This window comes from Artemia sp. Qi Xiang Cuo, chromosome 2 (assembly GCF_049724085.1).
Source record: "Artemia sp. Qi Xiang Cuo chromosome 2, ASM4972408v1, whole genome shotgun sequence".
Lineage (NCBI taxonomy): Eukaryota > Metazoa > Arthropoda > Branchiopoda > Anostraca > Artemiidae > Artemia > Artemia sp. Qi Xiang Cuo.
Genome location: NC_142795.1, coordinates 47,126,415 through 47,143,296, shown reverse-complemented (window position 1 = coordinate 47,143,296; position 16,882 = coordinate 47,126,415). Strand labels below are relative to the sequence as shown.

The 16,882-nt window shown below is 35.3% G+C and overlaps 1 protein-coding gene across 4 annotated transcripts in view; it reads right to left on the bottom strand.

The window, feature by feature from the left end:
- The window catches only part of ss (aryl hydrocarbon receptor spineless), a 152,851-nt gene extending 138,151 nt beyond the window's left edge, over positions 1-14,700 (bottom strand). For all 4 annotated transcript variants that reach the window (XM_089108129.1, XM_089108130.1, XM_089108131.1 and 1 more), the window contains exon 1: positions 14,454-14,700. In XM_089108129.1, coding sequence (XP_088964255.1) covers positions 14,454-14,509 — 56 coding nt within the window. In that variant the 5' untranslated portion in view covers positions 14,510-14,700. The remainder of the gene's footprint in view (positions 1-14,453) is intronic.
- Between the last annotated feature and the right edge of the window lie 2,182 nt (positions 14,701-16,882).

The following is a 16,882-nucleotide window of genomic DNA, read 5'->3' as shown; positions in this document are numbered from 1 at the left end:
AATATCTTCCTTGAATAATAAACAGAAAACATGAGATCGGAATAAGGATTATTTTTCCATGATCTGAAAGGACTATCATCGACTGTACAAACCTTTTCTGTTTCTAATATCGGTTGAGTTTGTCATTTCATTTTTTTCGGTTGTTACTGAGGCGAAAGTACAAATGTGCGACCTGAATTTTAGTAGTTATGTCATTGTTAAAGAAACAGGAAATTAACCTTCCCTCTTTTACTATTATATATAAGTAATTCTTGATGAACTGATGAAAGTGTATATCAGAAATCGAAAGCGTCCATTGATTTTCAGTCTATATGATTGAACATACAAAGTGGACCCACCGTATCTCTGTCAGCCCCTCTCTTTCCCTGTCAGCTTTTTGCAAAAATGTAGGTATGTTTTGCCTTGTTTGAGCAAGAGACCCAAATATACATTTAATATGTAAGCTATTATTCGAGGCACAAAGAAGACCTAAAAAACTCTTTCGCCTATCCCATCGCCAAATTTGTTTATTGTGGAAATGCGTGAATGTGGCTTCTTCATACAAGGATTTACAATCTGCATGATTAGGTGGATAAAATTGGCTTATGGCCCCTAATATCCATCTTATCGACCACCCCTTTTTGAGTAGAAAGGTCGGTATGTGCCACCTTCTTTGAACTGTAAATCATATAAATATTTTTAGTCAGTATGATTGGAGCAGTCACGTATAATTGGAGACAGACCCGTCTCTCCCACTGCTAAAAGTTTAGCAGAACGACCAGTATGTTGGCATTTTTCTGAACTCAAAATTAACCATGAATTTTCAGCCTGTATCATGAGAGGACACAAGTGGACCTAGGGCCCCTAACACCTACCTTCACACTACCAGCTTTTAAGTAGAAGGTTGGGCATGCTGCTCCTGTTTGGATCAGGTAGGTGCAAAGATTTTCAATTTGTATGATTGCAAGGCCAAAATGGATATTTGGCCTCTCCAACACACTCCCCTACAACCGACTTTGTAGACATATGACGTGTTATTTGAACCGTTTTCATACAGGATTTTCAACAATCTCCCCCCCCTCTACCACGACCGCGTTTAAAAAAAAAAGACAGGAAGATTGCATCTTCTTTCAAATGGATATACCCAAGGATTTTCAGCCTTTATTATTTTAGCCATGAAATGGGTCTATGATACCTCCGGCAGCTCCTCAATGGCACAGAAATCAACGGGGTCCGAAAATTATAGTGAGATAGATACCTCTCTGAACTCCCTCCTCCCTCTCTACCACTTTTTGGCAGAAAGTCAATCATGTCGCATCTTATTGGGTTGCACGTGTTGCAACATGTTACATCATGTTGCAAATTCACAAAAGGACTTTCATTTAATCTTACTAAGGTCATGAATTGGGCCCTTGTCCCGCCAAAACCAACATGACCCTCTTGCCAATAATTTTTAATTTTAAGTCCCTCCAAGAACGTCCCCCTCTACCATGAGAGTTTTAGTAGAGAGATAGGCATTTCATGCCTGGTTTGGACCAGATTCATGCAGGGACCTGCAATATATGATTGAAAGGGCAACTCCTGTCAATAGGTTCTCTAACATCAACCCACCACTCGGATGTCAGCACAAGGTAGGTTGGGGTTTTTCCACTGATCGGCCCCGAACTTATAAGGTAAGTTTGTTTGGCAAATACAGTATGTTTTGACTCTATTGTATTTTACTGTATTGTTATGGGAAAATACCTTGAGCAAACAGGACGGATTTTCATGGGTCTGCACAACTTCTGAGTCCCACACGAATATACTCGTGCTAGTTCAAATTTGGCGAAGAGGAGAATGTTACCTTTTTACGGCCTAGGCAGTATCAGGTGCCAAAGTTTCATAGTCGAAAGGTTGTTCATCTATCGCGGAGAGTGAGTTTGAAACTAGAATTGTAAAGTCCATTCGTTTTTAAGGAAAGTTCAGACACATATACTAAGTGATTATTACAAGTTTATAGTCTAGACTTCAGGGGGAAAAGAAATTTGTTTCCGCCTCTATCACACAGATTGATTTACAAACAAAAATCTTCAGGGATGAGGGGTAATGTATTTGTGCTAATTGGTCTACCGGCTATTGGTTTCTAATACATAGCAAGTAGGAATATTTGTCTTTACGTAAATATATATAATAATGGAACACAATGACGTAGTTCCGTATTTATTAGTTAAGTGCCCCTATGGGAAGCTTAGTGAAAAATAGAGAACCAAATCATTCTTACCATTAAACAAATCAAAAACAAATAATATTAATATATACGTAGGCAAATTAACATAGTCTTGGTTTGTAGAAACTGCATTTTTAGAATAATCCATATACTGGATTTAATAAAGTGATTAGCAAAATAGGTTCTATAGCAACTACTAAGTAGCTTTAAACATGGTTCTGTTTTTAGCTTAACAAGAGTGTTTGGATAGCAGGTTATAAAGAATAAAGTTTTTATCCAAAAAACAGCACATTTTGAGACTGTCTTCAAGGAGCTTGTCATCATATATTCACGTTGCCCAGGTAACATAAATCTAGTTTTTTTTTTCAATTGGGTCATAAACAAGAAGCCTAATTCCTAGGTCATTTATCAGTTTGGTATTAATTAAACTCAAATTACAATTTAATACTGATTAATCCAACCAAATAATGTCTTATACAGTGTTATTTTTGTGTCTGTGTGTGTCGTATTAAGGCTTTTTCTAGATTGCCATCTACTTAAGCGACAATATTTTTAGTAATGCTAGTTTCAAAGCTTTATCAATCATTATATAACAAGCATCAGATTATTTTGCAATTTCTTCACGTTTTACACTCAGGATATCACAAAAAAACTGGGAATTTCTCGTTGTAAAACTACGAATGAATGAAAGATAAAAATAGTTTAGTCTTTAGCGTTAATATTTTGAAGTGCAGCAGGCAATAGGAGTTAGTGGCGGATCCAGGGGTCGAGGGGGCACCCCCCCTAACGTAGTTTATAGTAGTGTAATTTACTTAATTAACTCAAGTTTTCGTTAATTAAACTTGCTCCTAACGCAAGTTTATCGGATCAACCCATTTTGCGCCCCCCCTAATTTTTTTCGGATAAATATATTTTGCGACACCCCCCCCCCCTAAAAAAATCCTGGATCCGCCCCTTATAGGAGTACATTACTAATCAACTAAATTACTGACCAACTGAAAACATTTGTTGCACTTAAAACATTTTCAGTAGCCTAGAGTGCAAATTTAAACTTTAGCGTTAAGCGGGCCATGCCAATAGTAAACAAGACTTTCAAAAACAGAATCCGCAAACATCAGATAAGTCAAAAGTATATACCTTTTATGCTGATTCCAAATATGTAAAAGTCATTAAGTTTAAAAGTGCCATAAATAATTATTACCATAAGTGAACTTTTAAAACTTTCAATACCTTCAAAAAACTCCTATACCCTCCAAAATTTATTTGATCTTTATGAAAATGCTACCATGAATTTTGGATTTCTATGATCCGCACCGCAAAATTTTCTTATTCCTGAACTATGAAAGCGTGAAATTTCATATTTTTGCCTGACGGATGAGTTTTTTTTATCTTGGGAGGGGCTAGGTCTCATTCAAATGCAAATATTTAGTTACAGTGACATTTAAAGAACAGAAAGTAATCGAAGGGCAACTAGGCCCCCTCCCGTACCCCTTTTAACTCTTTGAACCCATCAGAGCCTAACACGATGTCATGAAGAGATTTTAATATAGACATTGCAGTCATAAGGTTCAAAATGTAATAAAAAACTCTTTAAAGGCAGCGCTATCAACCCCTAGGACAAGGATCAAAAGTTAAGAAGAGTTACTCATTTTATAATAGAAGGATTCGCAAATCTTTCCAAAAAAAAAGGTCAAGAAAGTTTATTTTTATGATCGGCTCAAAACTTATATACCTACATCCCTAGGTCAAGAGAACTTTAATGCACAAGAAAAAGAGAGAAAATACTGTCCCATCCTCCTGAAAAAGTAATAAACTTTTTTCTCTAGATGGATTGAAACTTACATCCGTAAATTCCAGGACCTCGGGAACCCTTATGCGCAAATAAAATTGGGTAGGAGGCAAGGCCCGCAAAAAAATCGGGCCAGAAAGTGTTTTTTTTTGGCTTGAAATTTATACCTCAAAGACCTTGGGTTAGGAGTAAAACAGTTTGCGAAAAAAATGTCAAAAAACTAATGTTTCGCCTGAAAAGGGGGCCTTAAGAAGGCCCAACAGGCTGCATGTCTGTGGCTAAGTACAGTCTAAAGTTGAAAAAGTACCTATGGGGTTCTTTTAGTAGTATTAGAAATCAATATCCTGTTTTTTTTAATCTGCGCATTATAGTGCAGTATTTACTGCAAGTTTTTGACAGGGTGACAATCAACTTCTTACATAACACACTTCCTCTTAATTTGAAGTTCTAACCTCATACTTTACTATAATTAAAAACTTTAATTTTCTTATTTAATAAGCTCATGATAATTTTCTGAGAGCTGTTTGTACCCAAGATTAGAATTGGCCGCTAATGTTGCGCTGGACAGGTCCGGTTTGGGCTCTTGATCAAACTAATTAATTTGCAAGCACAAGCTCAAGCCGTTCCCAGCACATATTTGATATTACCAATTGCGAATTATTGGATACGAATTTTAGGCGTATTACTGAAACACTAAAAATACGAAAAAAAAAAATCCCTTTGGCATATATGTCCAAAATTTGAATTGTCTCAAGTATACGCAGAGGGGAGGTCTTTTTAGATCCCCTTAATTTTTAGATTTTTATGACTTCCCACATATTTTCGCATAAACGCCGATTCTCCCTGAACTTAGGGCCAAATTGAGCTTTCTATACAAAAAAGAATTGATGCGTACGCCCCAACCAAATATCTAACATTTTTCTTCTATGTTAGTCTGACTAATGTCAAAGAAAGACATAAAAAACTTAATACCATACTTAAATTAACTAGCCATTTATGAACAATAGATTAAAGGATTTCGTAAAATGTGATGAGGACTTAAAGTCAGTGGACCATGTAAAAGTTGAACCCTTTTCTAAAATGTTTCTGTTCTACACAGCCGACAAGATATACTACTAATAGTTAAACCACGTGCCCTTAATAGTAATTATTTTTGCCGAGGCTAATTCCTTTCTCGCTTACGCTAAGTTTGCGTGTCAGAATCCCATGAATTGCATTGGTTCACAGTCCTTCCATAAAGAGGATAGTGTACAGCGGACCATCTTGTCTAAATTACAATGCACATTAACTTTATGTACGAGTTCTTGTCAGAAAATTCTGCTTTGTCTTTCCTGTTAATGGAATATTATGTCTAAAGTATAACCTCAACTCTCTGACTAAACTGCTGGGTAGACCTCTCGAGGACTGGAATTAACTATTTTTAAGGTCTAGAGATAGCAGAAGGCTAGTATTATCACAGACCAAGTGATTTCGGTCAAATCAAGTTATGTGCAAATAGAAAAAGTTACAATTAAGACCAGAAGATTTAACTTTTGTTGAATTGAGTTTTTTTTTACATTTTCATTGAGCATGGACATACAAGGGAGGAGTTGAAACCTACAAAAATTTCATTCTTCGTTCAATTGTCTTTATTGTCTATAATTTTCGACATAACACCTTTAAATTAGGTCGCTGTATATGTGACCAAAATATCTGGACTTTTGTACCTGTTTTTTCACTGTCTAAATAAATGGATTTATCCCCATTTGAAAGTTTATTTGTTTGATTGTCTATAATAATTTCGATCTGAAAGCCAGTTTGTGCTATTTTGAAAATTTCCTGTTTTTAAGGTTGTGGCGTTACCCATCTTGAATTTTTTTTTCTTTTGAGTTTTCCAAATTAATCAAACGAAAATAGTTTTCTTACAGACCCAAAGACATTTGCGAATGTACATTTCACACAAGCTCTTACCAAGGGGACTGACATTTTTGTAACTGATAAAGGCACTTAGGCCCTCTTCGTTATAGAATTTTTAATGTTTGAATTCCAGTTTTACCTCAAAATATTTTTAAATAATAGAAAAAGAATAAACGGGTCATGTGTTTTCCTAAAACGAAACATAATTTCATCTTTAGGCGTATTTTCTTTCAAATTCGTAAATCCAGTTTGTGTGACAAAGCTAAGGTATGTCTTAAAGTTTTAAATTCACGTGTTTTGGCTGCAAAAGCTGAAAATTAATACTGGTGTGGAAACTGACTTCCTGAACCACCGACACACAGTCGAAACCTTTGCAGATACAATACAGGCTAACCCGTGGAAAATGTGTCTTTTTTACTCCAAAAAGCTGAGTTAGTATATTAAAGGGGCCAGATTTTGTATCCCTGAGACACATGTAACTGTTTCTGAAACTACGACAGTTGTGGATTTCGGCCTTTTTTGCCAAAATGAGGAAGTTGAAAACTCAGATCTATTGCGAGGGAGGTCCTAAAATTTTTCTTTATTTTAAACTTTCGCTTCGAATAAATCAAAAGAATAGCACAAATTACTGACAATCATTCGCTAAAAGGCCATAGCACAGTTAACACCAAAGCCGATAAGGGAAATGCAGTTGTTACCAATGACAGAGGAATAGTGCCGCATAAAGTAAGACCAACATGACTTTTATGCGCCATTTTTTTCCTAGGCCACTTCCTATGGAAGAAGTTGTTGTAGAATCTTTGGAAAGGGTTTATTCAACAGGGAATTATCTATTCAAAGGGTTTATTCTAGGGTCATTTTTATGAGTCAAAGGTGATTTAAGAGTAGAATGGTCTATCAAATATTCGTCTCCATTCAAAGCTGTAACTGTTTCTTCATGGGAGTAACTATAGTTTCAGCCCTATAGAAGGTAAAAAATTATGCAGATTTTCAATCCTTTTTATTTGAATAATGTTCCCTGTTCCCATCCATAAAAATCCATAATGATCCATATCAAATCCTAAGAATCCCGTCAATACCTCACTCTTTACTCTAAACGAATTTTGTTCCAATTCTTTAAGAATGACTCCTGAATCACAAGGGCCGTTTAATTAGAATAGATAGCTCTTTGAAAATACTAAAAAAAACTTTAGCGTAAAGAGCGAGGTATTGACTAGGGGCGAACCCCCTCATATACGTACTATTTTCTGTTCGTTTTAAGTTTTAATGTTGCTCCTTACTTTCAGTTGAAAAAACTTGTTTTTTTTATTTAATTTCTGATCGCTTTTTAAATGATGATGGGAAATCCGGCGCCCCCTTCATAGAAATGTCCCTCCCCCCATGAACACATCCTCCGTGGAAAGATCTTCGCACGTAACGCCTCCTCCAACCCCCTCCCTACCAGAAAAAATCCCTCCTGAAAATGTCTGTATGCTTATCCTCCTTGTATCCCTGGATACAGAGCCTTTCGAGGGGATTAAGGCTATTGTATTTCCATTTTGTATTTATTGGTGAATAAACTCTCTGAAATTCTCCCTGCTTCCCAATAACCAATACTATATGTAAGATGTAAACAATGGGCAAAGTTCACAACTTGCAGCCCTTCCCCTGGGGACTGTGTGGGATTAAATCATCCTCAAAGACATACATATAAAATTTTCGACTATGCTGAACAAAATGGATATCTCAAAATTTTGATTGGGTGACTTTGGGAACAAAATGAGTGTGGGAGGGGCCTAGTTGCCCTCCAATTTTTTTGGTCACTTAAAAAGGGAACTAGAACTTTTAATTTCCGTTCAAATAAGCCATCTCGCGATATTGTAGGACCACTGAATCGATATGATCGCCCCTGGTAACAAAAAAACTAAAAAAAAAAAAAAAAAAAACACTCATCCGTGGTCTTTCTTCTGGCAAAAATTCAAAATTCCACTATTTTGGAGATAGGAGCTTGAAACCTCCAGAGTAGGGTTTTCTGATACGCTGGATCTGATGGTTTGATTTTCATTAAGATTCTATCACTTTTAGAGGGTGTTTTTCCCTTTTTTCCAAAATAAGGCAAATAATTTCCGGCTCGTAACTTTTGATGGGTAAGATTAAACTTGATGAAGCTTACATATTTGAAATAAGCATAAAAATCCGATTCATTTGCTGTATCTACTGGCATCAAAATTCCGTTTTTTTTTTAGTTTCGGTTACAATTGGACCGGGTCGCTCCATACTTACAGTTCGTCACCCACGAACTGTTTGATTATTATTTGGCTTTATTTCTCCTCACGTTTGGTTTAATGTAGCTTTTTGTTCTTCTTTTAAAAACTCCTTTTATGGATTCCTCTTAACTAATTGCGGATAAGATCGATTTTGGCAAATAAGCTTATGAACTTGTGTCAGATAAATCTTCTTACAAAGGAAATAAAAGTAACCTTAAAGGAAAATACTTAATAGGAAAGGATTTGGAAAATTTCGAAGGTGAAAGGCTATAAACTATTCGAATGCAGAAGAAGTTCTACCTCAAACGTAATTTTGAGCTCTGAAATCAGATACAATTTTTCGTTTGTTTCATTAAACAAACTTGAAAATTCGCAAGACTGGTTCTTGTTCGTCTTTTTAACAGATTTTTTTTTTTACATTTTAGAGTCAGATGGTAGTATTTTTTTTAAATTATGAATCTTCCAGTGGGAACAAGTTTTATCCGCTTATTTAGCAAATTTTATCCCCTTATTTGGCAAATTTTATTTCCTTGTTTTAAAATCTTGTCTATGGATTGTGTTTTCGGCTATTAACAGTTCGTTGCTAAAAGTTCTTTCTGGGGTTGTTTTGTTGATGATACTTTGAACATTTCGGACCATGGGAAGACTGCTCTGAGGCAAGTTTTCGATGTATTTTGGAGTTTTGGGGAGTTTTCGATCTTTCTGATAACAATTTATAGTTTATACTACGTTAGAGATGGAAGATTACAAGAAGCATCCGTTTTGGGAGGTTCTCATTATAAAATAGTTTCCAGCCTTTAATTTTACTTAAGGGTGGGGAGGGCAGGAAGGTTCCCTTTGGAAACACAAAGACATGAAAAAATGTGCAAAGTAGAAAAAAGGAGCTAGTCCTTTTTAAATCGTGGGTTTTACTAACGGCACTCATGCGGCACTCATTACTAACGGCACTCATGCGGCATATGGTCCAAAGCTAAGTTATAAGCGCTAAATAATAATAATAAAAAAAAATGGTAGATTTGATAAATGTAGAATTTAAAAAAACACAAAGTAGATCGGAGAACCTCGGTATTCTAAGAAAACTAAAACATATCTTTCCAGGGCCAATTCTAAGAATCCTATTTCATAGCTTAATTAATTCTTATGTTTCCTATTGTTCAGTCATATGGATGTCTACTTTCCCTTCTTTTCTCAAACCGCTTTCGAATACTTATAATAAAGCTATAAATCTTATCCAGGATGTAAATCGTTCGGCAACTAAACTGTTACTTGATATTAAAAAACTTTATATTCTTTCCTGTGCGTCTTTCTCTTTTCTTCAGTTCCATGGTGATATTCCTAGGTCCCTTAGATTTACGTCTTCTTTTGTATCTGCTCGGTCAAATTATTAGCTCTGTAGTTCTCTAAATATCCAAATTCTACATACACCAACAATAAGATCCGATTTTAATCCTTTTGTTGCGTGTCATTTGACATTGGAATACCCTTCCCGATTCGGCTCGAGAATGCCACTCGTTTGGCACCTTCAAAAGACTAGTAAAAAAATATTATTTTCTTGTGATTAATTTTCTTTACTTTTGCCTGTTGCCAATATTTTTTTTCATTTAATTCTTTTTTTTTTTTTTTTTTTTTTTTTTTTTATAAAGATGTTGTGATTCACTGTAGTTTGATAAAGCTTATTTAGTGAACTCTCCTTTTTTTTTTTATAGATGTTGTGATTCACTGTAGTTTGATAAAGCTTATTTAGTTAACTCTCCTTATTTTTTTTTTTTTTTTTTTTCGTTTTATTAAGCAAATGCTTTATATTTTAAAAGTTAAAATGCTTATTTTTATATTTTTAAATATTAATTTTATGTTTATATTGTTTAAATCTTAAGTGTTAAAATGTTTAATGTTTATTTGATCTTTTCATAATCCCCCTCCTACAGGCCATGGAGCCTTTGTGGGGATTTGTAGATTGTTATGTAATTACTTTACTGGTATATGGAAAATAAATCTATCTATCTATCTATCTATTGTTTGCCCAGTGGATTTTATGATGGGAAAAGCTCCCAATAGTTATGAGAAAAGCAGTAACAGAACCTACTATCAATAGAAAAACCAAACTCTAAAGTATAATCTCAAAATTTTGATTCTGCGGCGCTAACCCTCTATGTTTTTGATAATCCTAACGTCTTTTTTTCCTTTTTTGAGGCGGTTTCAGTTTCCACAAAATATGGTCTTCCAAAATCATGCAGAAAGGTTAAAATTTAAAAAGTTTATTCATAAGGGACTGGCTTTGAATTGAAATACAAAACACATTTTTATAAGCCCCTATTCTGAAAATTAATTAAAAGAGGCACTGCACAGGCTTTATTAAACTTGATTCATCTATTTTTTTTCCTTTTTTGTGATAAAGTCTTGGAATCAGGCTGTTAGAAACTTAGTACCTGATCAAACAAATATACAGGCTTTTTTGGGCGGGAGGGGGTGAGTAAAAACAGTGTGCAGTATTCATCATTTGTTGCAATTGGAAAAATAAAACCTCTCTTCTTTGATGCAGGTAATTTCAATAAAAAAGTTTTCTAGAAAAATCTGTAATAGCTATTCACTAGTATAGTCAATAACTAGAGTTAATAATCTATAACCATTTACATTGTAAAAGACATATATTTCTTCAAGAAATGGACGAAAGAATTTTCATTGCACAAGTCTATCAAATCTATTCTTTATTTAAGTAATTGGAGGAACCACAGAAATCCCATGAAATACTGGCAGGTTTTTTATGCTGATGCATTCTATTAAATACATCTATTAAATTCTATTACATTCAATGTATGAAAGCTATTTCGAAATGATTTGTCTACCAACAGCTAAACTGCCTTGATTTGAAATCACATAACTCTAATGAACATTGGAGATTTCTCATGAATATAATTTTTAATGGTTCATTTTGGATTTTGGCAGTGGTAATTCTAAAAAACTTAAGCTGTGGAAATTATATTTCAGAGATTAAAAAAAAGTTAATCATTTTCTTAGGTAACTAGTGGCATAATAGTAACGAATTTTAGGATCAAAAATTTCAAAACTTGTCGTTGAGGACACCAAAAACTATTTTAGTATCAAAGCCTATACATTCTTAGCATCAACGCCAGCGATGAAAAAAGATGCATGGCTTAGGAAAAACTGACAGAACCTTAATTTTTGTAGACTAGAGTTGATACTGAAAAACTGAGCGAACATTTTAAGGAGAAAAAGAAAAATTAAAAAAAAAGTTATCAAACTGTTAATTTTCTTTTATCGTGAATTTCTTACTGAAAAGAGCCTTTTCGATCAGGCAACACACCCTACTCGCATAAGAAGTTAGAGTATTGCTTATGTTAGAAATTGCATAATTTTACTGTACATTCCCACTTCGTACCGTAAAACACTTATTATTCAGAAGTATGGTGCTACCGACATTATTCTATCGTTTGAGTTGCTTAGTGCTAATTTAACAAGACATGCCATTGTGTCCCTAGGCCCAAACCGTAATATTATCAGTGTGTTTTTGTCTGAGATGAAAAGTTTAAGTTGTCTTTGTTTTTTTTAGGTTTCATATGTTTATTATTTTCTTCTTTTTCTTCTTCGTGTGTTTAGTTGTCGTATTTCTTATGTGTGTTATTTAAAAAAAAATTTTTGTTAAAAAAAGATTCAGAATATTTTTTAATTAAAATGTTTATTTGTTTTTATTTATTTCCGTTTCACTGCTTTATTAAAATTAAAACCCGTTTTTCCTTGCCTAATTTTTTTGTAAGTTTACTTAATTTTTAGTGTAATTTACTGCATACTGTGCTGGTTTTTCTTTATAAAAGGGGCTTATAAATAGATTATTATTATTATTTTATACTAAGGCGATACGAAAACGAACTGTAATTTTTCGGGAATAAGAAAGCGGAAGTACTTGGTCTTAAGGCATGGAAATGCTTGCATTTGCGCCTTTCTTCTACTTTCAGCCAACAAATAATACCCACTTCAGGACGAAAAATTCAAACATTCTCTTGTTTTAAAACTCAAAAATTTAACATGAAAACAGATCTGCAGCGAAAACCTATATCAGCAAATGGAAAATATAAGATTATGAAAAAGTACTTCACTCCTAAGTCTTTGGGTTTTGTTCTTAGTTGTGCCTGTGTGTGCAATTTTATTCTACTCGCACCAAGCAGAGAATACGCACGTAAAAGTTGAAGGTTCAAAACATGCTTAACTTCAACACTCCAAGAGCTTAAAATGAAAAAAAAAAAATCAAAATTGACACATAGTCTAATCTTGCCCGTGAAAACTTTTGGCTTATGCAAAAGCAGATCACTTTTACCTAGTTCGGTCAATTTATTTGCTCGTCAGTTTTCCGGCGCTTTAGCGATACTATTCTGTAAATTGCCAGTAAAGATTACGCACTTAAAGACAGAAGGTTTCGAAATATTTAAGTCCCAAGAGCTTATTGAATGAACTATAAAAAAACTGCTACAAAATTTACATAATCTATCATCTGATTATGCAAAGGTTGGTCACTATTAGTCCGTTTATTTAGTTCTTTTCGCGTATTATAGCTTGTTGCCGGAAGGGATCCTTTGGGATGGCTCTATAAGCAGGGGCGTCGTTTGGGGGTGGCAGTTGCCCCCTAATAACGTGGAAAAAAAAATATTATACATCCCATGCCCTTTGATTATCCAAATGTGGACCCGTCTTGCCCCCCCTCCAATGAAAATGCTGGAGATTCATCCCTGTCTATAAGGATGAAATGAGGGATCTAGTGGAACTCAAGTAAAGAGGCTGAACTTGGGATCTTAGGAAGGATGCCAAGTTAGCTTGAGCCTTGTTTACGCCTGCTATTCTTCAGAATTAAGTAAAGTGTGTTTTAGACGAAATACACAAAATGTCATAAAAGAAAACACCGCAAAAACATTTTAGGAGAGGGTTGACCTCGGGGTGTCATTTAGTCCTGCCATGCCCTTAAAAAAAAGAAAATTATTTGAGATGGGTTTAGAGGCTACTTTTTTTTGTAGTAGACATTGAGAAGTTGGTTCCTGGATTTAACTATTATTCGGAAGTAGAAGTTTAAAAACATCTTCCTATGTCCCAATTCAATCTGTAGATTTATTTCTGAAAAATAAATCAACAATCTTCTAAGATAGCAAAAAACTGCTGTGCCAGAATTTTGTCCAAACACTTATTGACAATTTAAAATTAAATTGATCTATTATGACTGGTGAAATCAGACAAGAATAAACAAGCGAACTTTTTAATTTTAAAGGATATTCCCTTGACAGGGTTTGCTGACAATTGCCAGTTTGAAAAAAAAAACACATTGGGTCAAATTCTAAGCGTTAGGCTATCAGATGTCTCACGGTAAAATTACAGCAGTTCAAAAAAATTAACTTTTGATTTCCTAAGGTCTGTTCCTTAGGAAATGTCCAATCCTTTGAATTGGTTTCCCTGACAATTACCATTAAAAAAAAAAAAAAATCTGAAGTCTGGGTTAATATATTTCTTAGAAAGGGTTAGGTGAATGCAACTTTCAGGAGTGGGTCCAGAGTTGTGCCACAGGATGATCTTACAAAATGCCAAACTCAAAACCTTGCCGCTGCAAAGTTCAAGTTCATCTTTAATGAACTTAGACAAATTTTAGGTTATAAAGATTAAAGTTCCATTTTTATGAATTATCCTACAACACAAATGAGATAAAAAAAATTGTGTATTGAGCCTCATATGTTTGCTAATCCTGATTTAGAAGGTTTTAATAAAATTCTAAAAAATGTGTCTTAAATTTGAACGAAAATCCTGATTTGGATTAAATCCTACTAGAATCATTAGAATTCTGTTTTCAAACCTTAAATTCAACGAAAAGTAGACCCTCCCAGGACTTAGCATGGGTTTAGGACCCGCCGGCGTGAATTGGGAGGGTGATGGGTTGGAGTCAGGTTTTTTGCCTCAAAATTACCCCCCCCCACAGATCCTGAAAAATACATTTTTTTGTATTTTGGTATAAATACTGCATTAAATTTTAAAATATTTATTCATTTATTTTTTAAAAAGAAAACGATGTAAAATACATTTCCGCCACTTCCTATATTTTCATGAGTTGAGGCTACTGTTTCGACCCATTCCTGAAAGTATTATTCTTCTAGCTGAAATACTGTCTAAGACAGAAACAAGCCCCGTCATCTAGACTTATACCACTTTTACTAAAGAAACAGCGGCTAAGCAAGAAGTTCTACGAATGTCTATATTTTGGTATCTTCTAATGGTAATCAGAACTTAGGATTTAGATGAGGAGTTGATTTTGCATGATACTGGGCAGCATTAGAAACGAGTAACTAACCTTTTTCCATTTCTTCTTCTTCGCTTTGTAGCATAAACGGTTCCCAGATGACTCATATCCCTGAACACTGGTAGGGGGTTGCACCAAAGGTCTAGTTCACATTCACACGACACACATAGAGATCACGCAAACCGGCCTCTCACGAGAGGGCTAAAATACATGCAAACTAGTAGTTTATTATCAAACTGTGCATGCTCTTTCGATGATCCTCTATCATGCAACTACAGAGATGCAGGAACCTAGCAAAGGTAACACCGGTACACCTGAGCGAAACATCAACATCCACCTTTGATAAATCGTTAATACAGTCCATAAAGGCGGAGCAAATCAGCCTCTACTCCTCCTTCAGCACCAATCAATATTTTACTTTCCAGCAGATTCCATGCAGGTGCATTTCTGGACAATTGGAATCATGGGTGAAAGGGAGGGACCTGAAAATTACACAAGAGACTTGTCTCAGTGCTTTTTTGTCTTCTAGGAATCACGGTAGGTTGTTTTTTGTTGATCAATTGACATGGAGACGGACAGGCAGTGGTTGCTCGTTCCCACAATAAGCAGATAAGGATAGTCAACGGAAATGTTTTAATGGTTAAAATACAATAGGCGTCTTATCAAAATTTCAATTGAATTGTCCTCAAATTCCGCCTGTGTAATGTGAAACTAAAAATAATGATATCCTGAAAGATCTCAAGTTCTTGTCAATGACAAGTTACTAGAATAGACATTACCCCGAATGGTTTATATATATATATATATATATATATATATATATATATATATATATATATACTTATTGAGCATTATCGGGATATTTAACAAGTACCTATATATATGTATTTACACATTGTCTAGCTTCCCACCACGTTTGCCTAATATCCGGCAGTCAACCCTGATAGATGTTATGACGACATTAGCTTAAAGACTTCCTTTCACATATATATAGGTTGGATCCCTATGTCTCACGACCACTTTACTCCTGAAAAGATCTTGAAAAGAGCCAACTTGGAAATCGCCTTTGGCTTTCAATCCAGTTTTACCCCTTCTGGTGGATATCACGCTTACATATATTTTAATTCTCTTTCTCATCTCCCATTGAAGACTCGGACCACAAAAAGGTTAGAGTAGAACCTAACCTAACTTTTGTTGCTCACCAAGTTTTTAGGAGACAGGACAGGCTGTTCTGGTTGATTTCGTGATTGAATGAATTTTAAGATTCCCTCCCCCACCCAAAAAAGAGAGCTAGAAGCTGGTATGGACTATTCGAAAAGGCATAAATAAGACATTTATTCTTAATTCCTAACAAGTGTGGTGGATCCTAGGTCAAGGGCTACATATACCAAGGATGGGAAGCATAGGCGCCCATAGACTGAATTTGAGGGGGGGGGGCTTACCTGGTCTAATCGGCACTTCTAGTGCCATTTTGTCCAGTGTAGTTTTAAGGTCCGGAAACTCTGACTTTGAGAATTACAACCCCCCTCCCCCCACACAACCCTCAGAGCAAGGGTTGTAATTTATGTCCAGTGAGGATATGAGATTTTTCAAAGAAAGGGTGGTTCCATAAACCTCACAGGGGCTCATTTAACTGGTAATCAGAAGTCCTAATGGTCTGTTTGACAGTCGAAAGTGATTGGAGGTCGTGCCGCCCCCACCCCCCATACACCACTCAGTTCCCAAACCACATTCAATCACACTTTTTTAGACAACAATGTTGTTCAAGGTTCTTAAAAAGTCCAGATATTATGTCTTTGAAGATAACTCCCCCCCCCGTATAGCCCTCAGGTAAAGGGCTGTAAGTTACGCCCTGTGGGCACATAATGTTTTTATAGAAATGGTGTTTGTATAAACTTCAAAGAGGGCTCATTGCATTGGTAATCAGAAGTTATAGTGTTCTTTTTAAGAGTCATGGTGATCAGAAGGCAAATGGCCACCCCCCCCCCCCCTCACACACACACACGTCGTATTTTAAAGAAACACATCTGATAGAAACTTCGTAGAAACTTCGAAAAGGGCTCAGTCGATTGGTAATTCAAAGGGCTAGTGCCTTCTTTAATAGTGAAAAGTGATTGAAGGACAACCATCCCCCCACGCCCATCATTTTCCCAAACACTTCCAGTCAAAATTTCGATATAGTTATTTTGTTTGACGTAGTATAAAAGTCCAGAAATTATGTCTTTGAGGATGAGAACTCCTCACAGTCCTCAGGGCATGGGTTGTAAGGTATGCACCGAGGGCATTTAAGGTTTTTTATGGAAACGGTGGTCGTATAAACTTCGGAGGGACCTCATTGGATTGGATATCGGAAGTTGAAATGCCATTTTTAAGAGTCAAATTTATCGGAGGGTAGCTATACCCCCCCCACGTTATATTTTCCCCCAATGCATCCGATATACGTTCTAAGATAGCCATTTGTTCAAAAATAGTCCAAAGAT